At 42.1% G+C, this 17488-nt stretch overlaps 2 protein-coding genes across 3 annotated transcripts in view; both read left to right on the top strand.

The window, feature by feature from the left end:
* Positions 1–17488, top strand: part of palm2akap2 (PALM2 and AKAP2 fusion) — a 352841-nt gene that overhangs the window by 156526 nt on the left and 178827 nt on the right. The window lies entirely within an intron of this gene.
* Positions 2323–17488, top strand: part of LOC308078585 (sorting nexin-18-like) — a 244622-nt gene continuing 229456 nt past the window's right edge. Inside the window, exons 1-7 of one of the 2 annotated variants that reach the window (XR_013932552.1) lie at positions 2323–3257; positions 3996–4093; positions 4706–5040; positions 6537–6830; positions 8056–8192; positions 9275–9520; positions 15723–16044. Coding sequence is in view for 1 of the 2 variants with exons in the window: in XM_080419808.1 (XP_080275934.1) it covers positions 2852–3257; positions 3996–4093; positions 4706–5040; positions 6537–6830; positions 8056–8192; positions 9275–9520; positions 15723–15949 (1743 nt within the window). In the remaining variant the exon portion in view is untranslated. Of the gene's footprint in view, positions 3258–3995; positions 4094–4705; positions 5041–6536; positions 6831–8055; positions 8193–9274; positions 9521–15722; positions 17290–17488 lie in introns of those variants that run through there. The other variant, XM_080419808.1, reaches the window with a different exon arrangement.

Raw genomic sequence — 17488 nt, 5'->3', positions numbered from 1 at the left:
GATTGATTGATTGATGTAGTTTATTTAGAAAGACATGAGAATAGTACATGACAGTACATAACAGTACATGGAAGTACAAATTCACAATACAAGGTCTACTAAACTGGAAACCCTCATTAAGCATTACGCTTGTTTAAGATGAGGACCCCATGCACACAAATCATGATGAAATATAAGAGGCAGGCAGATATACACACTACTATACAGAATGTCATACAATCAGCTTTCAGGTTACTGGTATGACGAGAGAAAAAAAAAATATATATATATATACAAAAGAGGAAAATGAAAGAGGGGGGGGGGGGGTAGGGAGGGGTAGGTTAAGACTTAGACAGGGGCCATTTTCGAATTGCAGCCTCCTGAAGGTGTATCTTTAGGGCAGTTTTGAAAGTGAGTAGGGTTTTACACTCCTTTACTCCTTTTGGTAGGGCATTCCACATTTTTGATGAATAGCATGAGAATGAGTTCATACCCTTAGTTGAGCCAAATCTGGGTTGAACATGATCAGTGGAGCTGCCTCTGGTGTTATGATCATGGACTTCATTAACATTTTTGAAGTATTTTGACAAATACAGGGGGATCCCAATGTTGTGGTGTATCTTGAAGACCAGGCCCATAGCAAGTTGCTGTACTCTGTCCTCAACCCTAAGCCATCCAATCCTAGCAAAATGAGCAGGGGTTAGATGGGTTCTGTGATTGAGGCCAAGAAGTAGCCTTACAAGTTTGTTTTGGGATGTTTGGAGCCTTGTTTTTAAGGCCTTGGAGGTGTTGTGATACCATGAAGTGCATGCATAATCATAATGACCTTGAATGAGGGCCCCTGCAAGAATCTTCAGAGTATTCTTACTGACTAGGCGATCAATCCTCCACAAATAGCGTGTTGTTCGAATGTAAACATTCTAACAACACAAATGCTCCCCTGTGGCACAAAACCCATCTGAAAATATTTGAGAACCACTGGTTTAAAAAAATGATTAAAAAAATTGGAAGCAAGACTAAATAAGCAACTACACTTTAGAGACCAGCCCCAAAAAATGCAACCTGCTACTACCAATTTTTACAAGCAACTTTACAGAAAAAGAAGCCCAAAGTCGCTTATAATAAGCGGAGATGGCAACACAATAGGAAACGATGTGATCGAAATAGTGCGCTTGTTAATAGTGACATCTAGCGGTGTACCCGCGCAAGTACCTCCCAGCGAGCTCCTTATAATGAACTTTACAATAAACTAGTTATAACTGTCTGTGGAGAAAGAAATGAGGCATGATTTTATGCTATATACCAAATATATAATGGCAGAATCTAATATTAATTGGATTTATAATCATCACACACACACACACACACACACACACACACACACACACACACACACACACACACACACACACACATCTTAAACGGACTTAGGGACCGTTCTCATCATCTGCTATCATGTTATTCCTGGCTCTGGTCCATAGAGTTAGAAGGAGTTCTCCTTAAAGCTATGTTACTTTCGCCCGCACACCCAGTAGTGCCTCTCGTCTATAGTAAAAATAAAAAATACACTTTCACTACTCACCAAAACAAAGATGGTTTTAACATTTTGAAAGCCTATGCCCCTTAGTGGGAACACTCTGAGCCCCCATCTCACGTCTAAAATACACTTTTTGACCAAAATGTAAAATAATCCACCGGATAGAAAAAATAAATAGTTATTCCACTGCGCCCTCTACAGATCTGGTCAATAGAATTCTTCTACTGACAAGATCTGTAGAAGGCGCAGTGGAGCAACCAAAACATTGTTTTTCCATCCAGTGGATTATTCATATTTTGGTCAAAAAGTGTATTTTAAATGTGAGGTGGTGGGCTCCAAGTGTTCCCACTAAGTTAAGTAGGCCTTCACCATCTTAAAACCATCTTTGCTTTGGTGAGTAGCGAAAGTGTATTCTTTATTTTGACTAAAGACGAGAGGCTGCGGCCGCTGCGCTACCGGGGATGTTCAGGCAACGGATCCAAAGTAACATAGCGTTAAGGAGAACTCCTTCTAACGCGATGGACCAGAGCTATAGGCTACGTTATGCCTATTTTATGACCATCATTTTTGTGACGCGCTATTAGATCACTGATAACAACATTATTATCACACAGTAAAACCCTCAGTGTTCATTTATCCATTCGTAACTCTTGAGAGAGAGTGTTCCATTGTTGAGTTAAATAGCACTCTGGAGGACTTTCCCCGTGTATTATAGCCCCACCCTCCATTACTCAGTGTATTCCTGCTCCAACAAGCCCAAGCATCTGGAAAAAGAAAAAAAAACAGGACTTTCTTTTCTCCTCCGATCAGACCTTCTTCTTCAACCGGGAGAAACACAACAAAGTCGTCAAACTGCACAGAAGAAGAACGGTGGATGGTTGTTTTTGAGCTAAACTTTGTTGGAGCTTTTTGTCTTCATATAAACACGTTTTGAATGTGTGTTTTTTTTTCTCCAACTCGGCTTAAGTTCTGCATGCAATTAAACGTTATTTGACCCACACACACATAGAGAGGGAGAGGGAGGGGAAGAGAGAGAGACAGAACGAGGTTGGTGTCGCATACCAAAAGTTATCCGATGGCAGAATAGCAGTCAGCATTATTTTTTATATATTGTTTTAAAAACGTGATACAACTCGGCAACAAAAAGTATCCTAACTTGTAGCGGCTGCATGGTTCTTTGTTAGTGGTGTTGTTTGGGGGCATTTTTGAAGATCAAAAACCCAGGAATATCTGAAGATCTGGCAATCGTGTTACCAAATAACACGATTGTTACTCGTGTTATTTGGGAATTTTTGTGTGTGGGGGACTGGTGGGGAGATACTGTCTGTCTGCAGCATGGCGTTGACGGCCAGAGTCCTGTACGACTTCAGCTCGGAGAACCCAGGAGAGATCTCTATCTGTGAGAATGAACTGGTCACTCTGTTCAGCGAGGAGGAGCTGGAGGGCTGGCTGGAAGGGGAGACCATCAGGGGAGAGACCGGCCTGTTCCCGGCCTCCTATGTGGAGATCATCAGGTCCGAGTCCTCCTCCTCCAACAACAATAACGGATACGAGTCCCAGCCACCACCACCAAGCTCCCACCAGGCTTACGACCCTCCTCCTCCCTCCTCCTCCTTTAATAACTCTCCCCAGAGGACCACCGCTGTGAACATCACTAAAGTCCACCAGCAGCAGCAGCAGCAGACCCCCTCCTCCCCGGTGCAGCAGCCCCCACAGAGGAGCAGCTACCAGACCAGTCAAGGTATGGAATGGAATGCCCTACCAAAAGCAGTAAAGGAGTGTAAAACCCTACTCACTTTCTAAGGTCCCCTAAATACCTTCAGGAGGCTGCAATTCCAAACTGGCCCCTGTCAAAGTCTTAACCTAACCCCCCCCCCCCCTCCTCGAACTGTTTATTGTACATATTTCTTGTTTTTCATATTAGTAACCTGTAAGCTGATCGTATGATGTTCTGAATAGTAGTGTATATCTGTTTTCTTAAATGTCATCATGATTTGAGTGCGTGCGGATCTCATTTGAAATAAGCCATTGTGCTTTTATGGGTGATCCAGTTTAGAGGACCTTGTATTGTAATTTGTACTTCCATGTACTTTTTCATGTCTTTCTAAATAAAGTACTTCAATCAATCAATCAATCAATCAATCAATCAATCAATCAATCAATCAGGTAGCAATATATATCAATGTTATATAGATATCGTGATATACAACGAGACCAGATATTGTAATATTGTGATATGGCATAAGTGTTGTGTTTTCATGGTTTTAGTCACTTAAAGGCTTATTTTGAAAACTTTCAATTTAAAAAATGTTCTTACATTTTTCAAAAATAGATCCACAAGCTCTACGCTGTGAGCTTGTAGATCTGCTATTTTGACAACTTTTTTTGAGGATTTTATCCTCACAATACAATATTGTAATTTTGTAATATATTGTAGAAAGATTGTTATTGATTTTGTCCATATCACCCGGCCTACAAGGTAGTGACGAGGACTGGGATGATGACTGGGATGACAGCTGCTCCACGGTCAGCGGCGAGCCTTCTTCTGGCGTTGGGGGTGCGCTCTCTACCTACCAGGTAAAAGGCCCATAACAATTACAACATATTGTTCATACATTTTCAAAACTTTTCTTAAATAACTATCAACCTATCTTCATTAGGTCGCTCATGCTCACTAATGCTCATGATAATATGGTACCAGCCAGTGACATCATCAATGGGGAATCCAAGCTAATAGAAACTGCAGGCTTTCTATTCCTGGAAAGTTAGCACGCTATAAAGGAAACCATTGTTCTCGCGCTAATAAAAATACAAATAAAACATTTGAAATCTCGTTTGGAGGTAGAAAACCCTGCCTAACGATTGTGTCACTGGTAGGCGGGTTTCTGAAGTGTCCACAGTCCTCGGATGAGACACAGAACGAGAAGAAGAAGTCTCCTTTAAGCATCATGGCCTGGTTCAGCCATAGTACATTGTTTATTTTGATTACTGGTACCATTCATTGTCAGTATCTATTTATTTGTATATTCAGTTATATCTGCCCTGTGCAATTTTTGTCTAAAACGGAAAAACGGAAATTAAATTTTTATGCCAATGGCAACATTTTTGTTTTTTAAATAATTCATCGCAATTATTTGCACGACAGTTAATTGTCAACTAAACATTCATGATCATGCCAACCCCAACCAGGTGACAACCTCCCTACCTGGCCGCCGCAGCAGCAGCGCGCAGCAGCAAGCCAAGGGCTCCTCCGCCACGGTGGGTCGAAACCTCAACAGGTTCTCCACCTTCGTCAAGTCGGGAGGAGAGGCTTTCCTGCTGGGGGAGGCGTCCGCCTTCGTGAAGGATGTAGACAGGATCTGTGTGACGATGGGACAACACGGATCACCCGAGTGGCAGGAGGACCCGTATCCGTTCACGTGCACCATCGACGACCCCACCAAGCAGACCAAATTCAAAGGCATGAAGAGTTACATGTCCTACGGGCTGACTCCCAGTCACACCAACACGCAAGTTAACCGCAGGTACATGCACGCACGCACGCACGCACGCACGCACGCACGCACGCACGCACGCACGCACGCACGCACGCACGCACGCACGCACGCACGCACGCACGCACGCACGCACACACACACACACACACACACACACACACACACACACACACACACACACACACACACACACACACACACACACACACACACACACACACACACTTCCCTCCAGGGACCACCCCCAGGGGTCCAATCCTGGAGGGGGTTCGAGGTGTTCAAAAAAATGAGGAACAGTTTAGTTTCACTATTATTTCAACGGCTAGAAGTTAATCCAATGAGAGAATGTATACAAATGACTATTGAGACCATAGGTTTCACTCTCTCCACTGTGAACCCCACACCTAGTAGAATTCTGTGCTAAATCTAATTTAACAACAGTCAGTTATCAATAATCTTAGCAGACAATTTCAAATGGGGGTCCGCAGCCTAATAAGTATCAATTTGGGGGTCCTTGACATGAACTTGAACTTGTCAGAGAACTACTGGCCTAACTTTGTTCTCCAGAAAGGCTGTAGGTTTGTTTGAATACAGTCGACATAATAGCTCCATGTCCCCTAATATTCCTCAGGACATTTCACTCTTTTCTTTGACAATGTTGACTTGTTGCTTTGTTTATCTGGGTGTCATTTCCTCATAATCCCACTTGACCCTGCACTGGAAAACTGCTGACATTAATAGTCTTGAATGTTAGACATTGTTTCAGTACACAGTCTTATCAGCTATAACTGGTTGTAATGACAGTGATGGTGAACTGGAGACACTGGGGAGGTTTTTAGGATGCATATTGGGGGAACATTGCCCAATCATCTCTACAGTACATGGCATCTTATTGTTGCCCAGAAAAATGTTTCACTACAGCAGTTCAGCCCTGTTGCCTAAAACCTGACTTTATGTTAAAAAAATATTTTCCTCTGATCCATATTTTATCACTTTTTCCTCTTCGTGTTGTTGTTCGTCTCTATTACATCCACTATCACCACCCTCAGTCTACTCACTTTCTTTTGCTCCCCCGCACTCCCTGATCTATTTATTGATTGAATTTGATTAATTTGATTAATTTAATTATTATTATTATTTGTAATCTATTTTATGCCATGTATCACTTTGAGATCTGTGTCAAATATAAAGTGTGTTACAAATCAAATGTATTATTAAAAAGATATATATTATTTCTACATTCTGCACCCCTCTATCCCTCCCATCCTTTATCACCTCTACCTCTGTGTAACCCTGCCATACCCTTTGATAGATGGATGCTACGCTCATCCATCTATCAAACTCTCTCTCCAAATCCTGTTTATTTACCACATCCATGCATAGGTACATACAGTACATCCATCCATCCATCCATCAACCCACCCACATTCTCCATCTTTCTGTTTCCTGGCCTCTGTCCTGCCCCCACCCTACCCCTACAGATATAAACTATTTGACTGGCTGTATCTCCCCCGCCCCTACAGGTATAAACATTTTGACTGGCTGTACGCACGGCTTGTAGAGCGTTTCCCCGTCATCTCCGTGCCTCATCTCCCGGAGAAACAGGCCACGGGACGGTTCGAGGAGGACTTCATCTCCAAGCGGAGGAAAGGCCTGATCTGGTGGATGAACCACATGACCACCCATCCTGTCTTGGCCCGCTGCGATGTCTTCCAGCATTTCTTAACATGCGGGGCGGACGAGAAGGCCTGGAAGCAAGGCAAGAGGAAGGCTGAGAGAGATGATCTGGTCGGGGCCAATTTCTTCCTCACCATCAGGTGGGTGTCTTGATTCAACGATCATTCGGCAAAAATAGCCGATCTTGTAGATTAGATTTGGTGTCGAAAAAAAAGAAGCTGACCAAGTATAGAGCCCTGGGGGACCCAGGTCAACTATGTATAGAGTTCAAGGGGTTTTTCACTCGAAAGTTGCTGATTGGAATCATTGGAATCACTGAGTTGCATTCTAAGTTGCTTTGACAGGTCAAGTCTTTTTGAGGGAAACCGTTTTTTAAACATAATGACAATGACAGAAATCAGTTGGTGACAAATGAAGGGCTTTTGGTGACTAGCAATGTTCCCTTGAGCACGTAGTTAATGGGGAAGTTGCTGGTTGTAATCCCAAACTGGGCTATGTAGTTAGCTGTGGTGCTAGAGAGCGAGGGCTGTTGGTGACTGGTGGTAATTTGCACTATTTTTGTTCCAAATCAGCACCATGTGTTATACTGTTGCTGAACTCTTTATTGCCCTTGTTATTGGAAGTGTCTGAAGGTGTGAGATAAGGAGAGCTGGAGTAATCTGCTCTCCCACATTTATGCCCCACAATAAACATGACGTAATCAGTTAATCAAATAAGACCTACAGTACTCCTGTACAGCATTTGCTAAACAAGGCCACACAGTGTGAGGTAAGCGTCAACGCCACATAAACGACCTGACTTCAGGTCACAGAACATCAATTACCCTTATTAATGAACCTTATCAAATGACCTTGTTAATGACGTTAAGACATTAAGGCTAAAAGGATAACACAAACAAGTCCTTGGGACTTGTTTCCACTGTGGTCCTACGTCGTGACAAAAGTATTGGCATCAAGTAAAAGTACTCAAATCTGTACAAATTTGTCAGACTTTTTTTCTAAATAGCAGAGCTTGATTTGATTGATTGTCTAAATACTTTATTGAAAGTACACAGTGCAACGATGAAAAAGTCACAAAAGGCCATAGGCTTGTTGCCATTGTGGTCCATGTGGTGAGCTTGTAGATCGGCTTTTTTGGAAAGTATTTTGCGGTTAAGCAGTTAATGTATGTTTTGTAATAATAATAAAAATCTTCAAAGTAACTAGTAATTAAAGTTGTGAAATAATTGCAGTGGAGTAAAAAGTTAAAATATTGAAATACTCAAGTAAAGAAAATGTACTTCAAGATTGTACTTAAGTACAGTACTTGAGTAGTTACTTTCCAGCACTGGTTAATGAAAGCAACCTTGCCTTTCACTTCAACCAGCCCACCTGCGGTTCCACTCGACCTCCAAGAGGTGGAGAGCAAGATCGAAGGCTTCAAGACCTTCACCAAGAGGATGGACGAGAACATCGTGGTGGTGAACACCACCATCAATGAGTTTGCTCGCAAGCAGATCACAGGCAAGTTCAAGTTCAACTGTACGCTCGGCTTTGTCGAGCATCTATACGAACACAATTGGCTTGTGTTCGGGGGAGGGAAGCCGGGGCGGGGAGGGTGATATTTGTCACTAGTACACGTAATCCTACGGCCTGGGGCGTCACCTGTCAGCAAGGAGTGTTAGGGCGGGAGGAGAAGGATGCCTCACTTGTCCTCCTCACTGACAATTATTTGTCATACATGTCCTGTGCAGTTTTTTGTTTACAAAGCCTCAAAGGCAAACAGAAATGTATTCCAATGTTCAATGCCAAAAAAACACAATTTACCCATTCAAACCGGGAAAGCATCTGTGTAACCACTTAAACCAGGGGTTTTCAACAGGTCCACTGGTGGTCCGTGAGGGTGTTGCTTGTGGTCCCTGACCATGCATTTTGTAATGAAGGAAAGTTAAGATTTGTATTTTTATTTTTATTCCACGGAACACTGTGACCTACAGTATGAGGATGTGTCAATGTTGTCAGTTACTGGGAAGTTGGAGGTCAACTCCACAGAAAAGGGAGTATCTCGGGAGAATCTCCAGAAGGGGAAGTTGTACTGGATTGCCTGCCACGTTGATATTTAGTCAGGGTGGTGGTCCCTGGTTCACAATCAGTTGAAAACCCCTGACTTAAACCATTAATTTATACTTTGGTTATTAAAAAAATATCAGATATACAAGCTCATAGCACATCACTTCGTACTATGAGCTTGTAGATCTGCTATTTTAGAAAAATCGTGAAAATGTTAGCAAATCTTTGAATATATATTTTTTTCAAAGCGAACATTTTTAACTCAAATCTTTGCTTCTGGGGGTCCCTGGAACAAAATATTTTGTTCCATTTTGAGATGGGGGGGGGGGTCGGTGTTCAAATACGTATAACTTATTTTTACATGAAAATGAACCACTGATATAGCAGACAATATATTTTCAGAAAACTGTTAGGTTTTAGAAGACAGTTGTAGAATCAGCCTCAGGTCTTAATGGGTTAAATTGTTAATCGCAATGATTTTGTACGTCAATTAATCGTCAAGTAAAATGTCATGATGTGACCCTCCTAAATTACAGGTTTCAAGAAGGAGTACCAGAAAGTGGGCCAGTCGTTCAGGCTGCTGGGGCAGGCCTTCGAGCTGGACCAGCAGGCCTACTCGGCGGGCCTCAACCGAGCCATCGCCGGCACCGGAGAGGCTTACGAGGCCATCGGGGATTATTTCGCTGAGCAGCCTCGTCAGGACCTGGCTCCAATATCAGACCTGCTAGATATCTACCGGGGACACCTGGCCAACTATCCCGACATCATACACGTACAGAAAGGTAAGAGGAGTCCTTCTCTAAGCCAGTGTTTTCAAATCATAGTGTCACGGACACGTTTTTATGGGATGAGTAAATTTCATGTTTTTTTTTTATTATTTTTTTCTTCCTATAAAAAAAATACGTTTTTCTGGAAAAAAAGAAAGAAAAGGTGTCTACAAGTATGTCTACAAGCTCTCAGTGTGTTGCATTGCAATGCATTGTGAGCTTACATACAGTATGTCAGATATTGAGGAGACACCAAATTCCTCTTTTTGTATCTCTTTTGGGGTCTCGAGATGAAAATCTTTGGGATAGCGGGCCTGCTCTGAAGATTTTTATGTTTGGTAGAACCTCCTTATACTTTCTCATGTGAAACAAATGTGTTTTTGATTGAATTGTTTATGTCCTTAATGAAATTCCCCAGAAAATTGACTGTGAATCATTCAATACAAAGGCAGTCAATAGAGACAGTGATGTGGACTTGCAGTGAGAAAAGAAAGTACAACATCTGTTTTCATTTATCAAATCGCAACGTCAGTCTGGAGGTCTAGAACTGAAACCAGCCCTGATCCATTCAAACTCTGTGCTTTGTGGAGAGAGAGCCTGTATCCCATTGTCCAACGTCCACATACATGCACGCACACGCACACGCACGCACGCGCACACACACACACACACACACACACACACACACACACACACACACACACACACACACACACACACACACACACACACACACACACACACACACACACACACACACACACACACACACACACACATGCTCTTTCTATAGTCACACACACACACACACACACACGCACAGGGGAGTGCTCTAGGCTGAACTCCCTGCAGAGTGGGAGTGGGGAGGTGCTGCCTGCTGGCAGATAAATCCCTTACGTCTGCCAAACATAGAGGCACTGTTTCACAGTCCCATCAGCCCTGTTCTATAGCAAACACTGGCTGGAAAAAACACAGCCTGAATCCTAATACTCTGTGACTGACAACTATTGCATTTACTTGGCTTTAACCCATTAAGGCCTGAGGTTCCGATTCTACTTAATGTCTTCTAAAGCCTAACAGTTTTCTGAAAAACGTATGTTTCTATATCGGTGGTTCTCAAACGTTTCCATGTCAAGGACCTCCAACGTTATGTGTATTTGGCCGCCGACCCCCCCCCCCCATCTGAAAATATTTCCAGGGACCCCCAGAAGCAAAGACTTGAGTTAAAAATGTTTGCTTTAAAAATATATATATATTCAAAGATTTGCTAAAAAAATCTAAATTTTTCAAATATTACAGATATACAAGGATCAATGGAACTAACTTAGTATAGTAGTATAAGTTCCTATTTAGCAGTATCACAATGAAAACAAAATTTTCAAGGCTTTAAAGAAAAATACATTTATATATTTTTATATTATATAAAATATTGTTTTATTAATGTTGTATTATCATTAAAATCTTCGTGTTTTGTCAATTATTTGGGGGCGCTCTTGCAATATCCTCATGAGCACCAGCCTACGGGTTGAGAGTCACTGATTTAATTGGCATGTATGTTGTTGTTTGTTGATTGTTTTGTTTGAATTACCACTAATAATAGCAGTGAAAATACAGCCTGGGGCTGCACAAAAGTTATCACGTTCCGTCCCAGTTCCCATGACAGTTGTTGTGGTTTGTCAGACTGTGTTGGCGAGCGCGAGGCCAGTTGTTTTCAAACAAACTCTCCCGTTCTACTTTTTTTCTGACAGCAGAAAGCCAGAGAGAGAGGCCTGCAGGGCCCTTTCCATGTCAAAGACATTAATCCTCCTTCCCAACACAGCAAGTCCACATTCCACACATATTTATAGCGGCGAGTTTCTCTAATACAGCACTTCTCGTCCTATTACAAAAACATATGGACGTATCCTAGAACTGATTTGTTCAGGGGAACATAAACTAGTTTCCTTACACTTAGAATAGAACATGCTTTTCTTTTGAAGGAATAATATAATGAAGCGTCTCTTTACATTATTCGTCCCTCTCTACCTCCTCTGAGCTCCAGGCAGGGCTCCTCTGTGGTTAGAGTGACCAGACGTCCCGGTTTGCCCGGGAGTGTCCCGGTTTGCCCGGGATTGTCCCGGTTTCAACTGGGTGTCCTGAGTCCCGACAAATATCTGTAAAACACTAAAATGTCTACCCTACCAAATAGTGAGAAATGTCCTTCTTCTGCCGCATGTTTTTAAAAGTGTTGCATAGCGAGTGCTGACAACTTGAACTTAATTTGCTATTTTCGTGCCTTTTATACTTTTAATAAGAAACATGGAGACTGCATGCTCAACTCAAATGTTTTCAGACTTATCAGAATGAGACTACAAAGCGACCTAACCTACATTGTATTGAATGAGAGCAGGGTGGAGAGCAACTGTGGTTCAGCAAGACCGATATTTAAATAAGAGAAGGGCAATTTCTCCTATGAAAGTAAACAGGCAAGCACTGCTTGGCTACTATGTGTGCACCTGATCTGCCTGCTACACAGGTTACAGGTTGAACTTACTGTGTTTACCGAAGACAAACTACATCGCTTACAAGGTTCTATAAATTAATATATATATATATATATATATATATATATATATATATATATATATATATATATATATATATATATATATATATATATATACGCCATTAGTGGAGTAAATTTGACCATTAGTATCTGTACTTTTACTCAAGTACTGGGGTTGAGTACCACCACTGATTATGGCCATAATACGGCATATTTAATATTGTATACTATTATACTATATTTTATACTATATGTTTTCATATGGGGGTCCTTGACATAACATTTTTTGAAAACCACTGGTTTAGACAACAGTAGGAAACAAGCCCAAATAAGCAACTACACTTTAGAAACAAGCCCCCCAAAAAATAAAACCCACAACCACCAATATTTACATGCAACTTTACCGAAAAACAAGCCCCAAAGTCACTTATAATAAGCAGACATGGCAACACTGCTGTAAGGTCCAGGCAGGGCTACATCTGATTCGAATGAGAGCTGAGATTCCAGGCGCTCTGGTCCTGTGTTGCCCTGGGACTGTTGGAATGCAAGGATTAGGTTCCCCCCCTCCTCCTCTTCCTCCTTTTCTCTCTCTCTCACTCTTCTTCCCCCTCCCCTGCCTTCCCTTCTTCTCTCTCTTAAGTGATAGCAAAGAGGGGGTGGGGTGTTGTTGGCGGGGCTTACAGCTCTGTAATCTCACTGGCCTGAAGGGGCGCAAAGTCCAAGTTGATTTCAGTTCATTGGCGCTTGGATGCGCACCGTAAGATCTAACGTGTTCACTTCAATGTTCATTTAACTCTGAGTGTAAACATTGACCTCCGTTTTACACTCAGTGTTAAATTAAGGATCTTAAGGTGCAATTATGAGTGTGTTCGTGTGGGGCCTGTGCTGTGCGTGTTTTTGTGTGTGTGTGTGTGTGTGTGTGTGTGTGTGTGTGTGTGTGTGTGTGTGTGTGTGTGTGTGTGTGTGTGTGTGTGTGTGTGTGTGAGAGAGAGAGAGAGAGAGAAAGAGAGACTACACTTCCCTTCTCTTTGTTAAAGAATGTTAGTGAGGTAAGAGACTGAGTCATTTCTTCCACTGAGCTTTGCTCAAGTTTGAACATAAGTCACTCCTAGTCTCACACATGAATCATTTTGCTTATGAAGCAAATTGCTGTTCTCCCTCATAGACAAGTCACACACTTGAAAAAGGCCCATTCATCTAGTCTCTCTGAACAACATCAGAGGAGTTCAAAAAGTGTCTTAAGTTATGAAACATGATGCCTGGGGGGAACAAAAAGTACATTTTGATGTGTGAGAATCTTCTGACCAAGTTTTTCTGCTTTATAGCTTAGCGTAGAGAGGCTTTCTGGTAATCAGAAGGTCAACGGTTTCCCCCCCCCGGTCCGCCCAGTATATGCACCCCTCTCTCTGAGTGCTCAACATGACCATCTGAGCAGTAATCAGATGGGTGAAGCTGAAACAGAATCTTCAGCTGTGCGATTAAAAAAAGGTCTACTATACATTTTACGCAGGACTTGACTGTTGTAGAAAATGTTTTCATATCCCGAAAGAAACTGCTTTAGACACACATAGGGAATTCTAGAATTCTAGAATTCTGCGGACAAATACATATCATTTTGGGTGGTCCTTGACATGAAAAAAGTTAGCAGATCTAAAGTTAGCAGATCTACAACCTCGTAGCACTGCACTCTGTGCTGCGCTATGAGCTTGTAGATCTGCTATTTTTGAATAGCCAAAGACATCTAAAATAACGCAGATGTGTTCCCGGATTGAATGGGTTAAATCCAGCTTCCAGACCAGGGGTTTTCAACTGATTATGAAACAGGGACCACCACCCTGACTGAGAATCAACCTGGGGACCACTGTTGAGGGGGGATATGGTCGTGGTGTAGGGGGAAAAGCTTGAAATGAAATATTGACTGTTAAGGGCTTTATTTAATTTGTTAATTTGAGGTGAATTAAATCAAGCCCTTAACAGTCATTATTTAACCGAGATATGCTAGTGGTTCAAAAAGGATTGAGAACCTCTGATCTATTCCTTTCCCATGGTTTCCCTTATTCTGTTCTCTTAACCTTCCATATTAAACTCATGTTAACTGATTCATTGCGACATATGTATGAGCAAGCAGACACATGCGATTGATTGTGGGAACACTTCCTAATAATGGTGACTCGATCAATCAGATTGATTCTAATCTAATCTTCCCATTTCTGTGGAAGTTCTTGACATCCGACTTCCCAGTAACTGACAACATTTACACGTCATCATGCGTCACCAGGTAATTTACTGCACTGTTTCTCAACTAGCGGACGATAAAATACAATAAAATACAAATCTTCACTTTCCTACATTACTAAAAGCATGGTCAGGGACCACATGCAATACCTTCACGGACCACCAGTGGTCCACGGACCACCAGTTGAAAACCCATGTTCTCTAGACTGATGAACTCAATGCCCCAATACATGCACTTTCGTTGTTCTGCCTTGCTGTGCTGTTATACAGTATGTCATGCTGTCATGTTATCTTGTGTTGATAAATGGTGGATGCTACTGTCTTTAATATGCTGCTCAGTTTTAATGCACTGCACTTCAGGATTCTATGCTTATTTTAGTTAGTTATTTTATTGTACACTGCTGGTCCTGAGTACGATTTTCGTTTCATGTGCAAGCATGTAAAAAGTGAACATTGAACCTTGAACCTGGGATCAGAGCTTGGTGTTCCTGGCTTTCTTTTCCCCTGTGGGTTCCAGGTTAAGCCTGTCTGGTCGTGTTGGACATAGACATATAAAGGTAGACGCCTCCTCTGGCTCTGAAGCGTCTGTATGGCGGGCGCGCATCCGCTTCCCAAGATTCCTTGGGGGGCAGCTGGAAATTTCCGCGTGCGTAAAAGAAGGGGGCGTTCAGTAGGCCAATGAGAGGCAGGTGGGGGCGGGACAACTAGATTCTGACAAGTCCTGGAAAAGACGAGCTGTGATTGGCCAGTGCCCGTTCCCCCCATTTCCGGGGGGGGACGGGCACTGGCCAATCACAGCGCGCATGGCGGCCACCATACGAAACAGGTCGCTCCAACGAACTGCAGAGGCCAATGAGGTATCTAGGTTTCTATATCTATGGTGTTGGAGGGTGGTTTGAGGTTTCGTCAAGGTGTGCCCAGTCCAGCCCCATTACCCGCGTTTGATTTATGTTCTTGTGTTCTTGTGTTCTTGTTGTTGTCTGATTAAATGGTATGCATATATTGTAAAATCCTCAGGGTTAATTGTGAGTGTGTGCATTAGTATTAATTCACATATCAAAATGCATTAATCAGTATTATTATTATTATTAGTCAGTATAATTGTAATAACTAATATGTAATATGTAACGAATATGTTGTCTGTATAATTGTAATGTTAAACAGTATTCAGGGGTTTTATAATGTCTAATAGTTCTCCAATTCATTAATATGTCTATTATCATGGATGAGCAGATATATTCTGGAGCGTCATGGGAACAGAGATGTTTGTTGAGAATGTCCTGACTGAGTTAAGGTTATTAATAACACTGATGCATTATAATACATTAATAATACATTAATTAAGTTCACCTCACCCTCCTTCTTTACCCTCTTCCATCCCTCCCTCCTTCCATTCCTCCCCACTTCCATCCCTCGCTTCCTCCTCTTTTCGTTCAGGCGCTCTGACAAAGGTGAAGGAGTGTCCGAAGCAGGAGGGGGAGCTGCACGACCGCTGTAACATCATTTCCTGTGCCACGCTGGCTGAGATCCAGCACTTCCACCGCACGCGCGTACGGGACTTCCGCTCTCAGATGCAGCATCACCTGCAACAGCAGATCCTCTTCTTCCAGAAGATCACCGCCAAGCTGCAGGACACCCTGGAGAGATACGACGATGACCAATAGAGGGGGGATAATCCTGAGGGTTAATTTAAACACTTAAGTGTATTTTTGTTGGGGGAAATACCTTTTTGTTTGAAAGTTAAAGCTCTATATTCATTGTTCAGTAACAGGGGTCTCTCCAGCTCTTTAATAAACAGAAAATACAGTGTCAGGTCCGTATACCAATTGTATCCGATCAGGAAAGAGAACAACATAAAGATAATTTATCAGCTTCAATTTGATACTGTTCCAGTTCCAATTTTATCTGCTAGATATGTTGTCTCGTCAATTCTAATTGAACTTGTTTATCCTGTATCCTGTTTGAGTTCTCTTTCCTGATTGGATATAAATTGGGATCCCAACCTGAACATGTATTTTCTGTTTTACTAAAGAGCTGGAGAGACGGGGGAAACCCCTGTTACTGAACAATGATAACTATGTAACTAAACTAAGTATCACTTTACCCCGTGGCCCTATTTTATACTTTGTCGCATTATGGTGTGGCATGAAAATAGCAGATCTACAAGCTCACAACATGACACGCTGTGACACGTGAACTTGTATATCTGCTATTTACGCGATTTTGTGACAGTTTTTGTAACCGTTTGAGCATTTAAAAAAAAAAAATTAGAACATAATGGCTATAATGACATACCCAAAATAGGGACACCTGGTTGAAAGTGGTCTGAACTCTCAGAGTTAAACTAACCCTCAGGATTTTACCACTGCTCGTTATGTACAGTACATTGTTCAGGACTGAATTCTGTTCCATTTCATCCTCCTCAGTGATTTGTTGATTCAAATCGGACCTATAAAATAGGGGGGATTTATACAGATATACCATCTAAAACCATCTGCCCTGTTCAGCTGGAGAGAGTTCCAGGGACCTCCTGAGGGCAGGACAGAATGAACTTCGTTTGAACCTTGGACACGCGCGCCACCAGCGCACCAGTAACATGACGTGTAATCAGACTGACAAAGCTGCCTTTCACTTCCTGGTTTGGGGTCCTGTGATCCATCAGCCCCACTATGCAAAGAAAGACCATGGATAAATCGATAGTTCCCAACAGCGATAGGGACTTAATTTAAAGACTGGTTTAAAGATATCGTATATATATATATATACACATATACATGTATTATTTTAACTTGAATGTCTCACCTGTTCAGTATTGTTTTCAGAGGACATTGTAGTGGTGAAACAAAATGTTTTTGCACCACTGGACAGAACGTGGACAGTGTCTCCACCTCTGGAGCTCGATTTTCATCATGAAAAAAAAAAGACTGTGGTACTTCTAATAGGAAATGTTTGTTATATTATAGACTTATGTGTTCTGTTGACAGATATCAGTTTACATCATCAATACATCTCCTGAGTTTTATCACTGGCTCTCAGCTCAGGTGCTGTTGTCCAAACTACTGCTGGTTCTTTGTTCTACAAGGTAGTTGACTGCATTCAGGGCTCCTGAATGGGTGGGGGGGGGGGTAACCACTTTAGCCCTATATACGTTGTATGACAAATAGCAAAAAAAGAAAATTGATCTGCAAGCGTGCAATGTGTCA

Source organism: Gymnoscopelus braueri (assembly GCF_963280865.1).
Source record: "Gymnoscopelus braueri genome assembly, chromosome: 22".
In the NCBI taxonomy this organism is placed as follows: domain Eukaryota; kingdom Metazoa; phylum Chordata; class Actinopteri; order Myctophiformes; family Myctophidae; genus Gymnoscopelus; species Gymnoscopelus braueri.
Note: the sequence above shows the minus strand (reverse complement) of the source record. Positions and strands in the feature narration are given on the sequence as shown.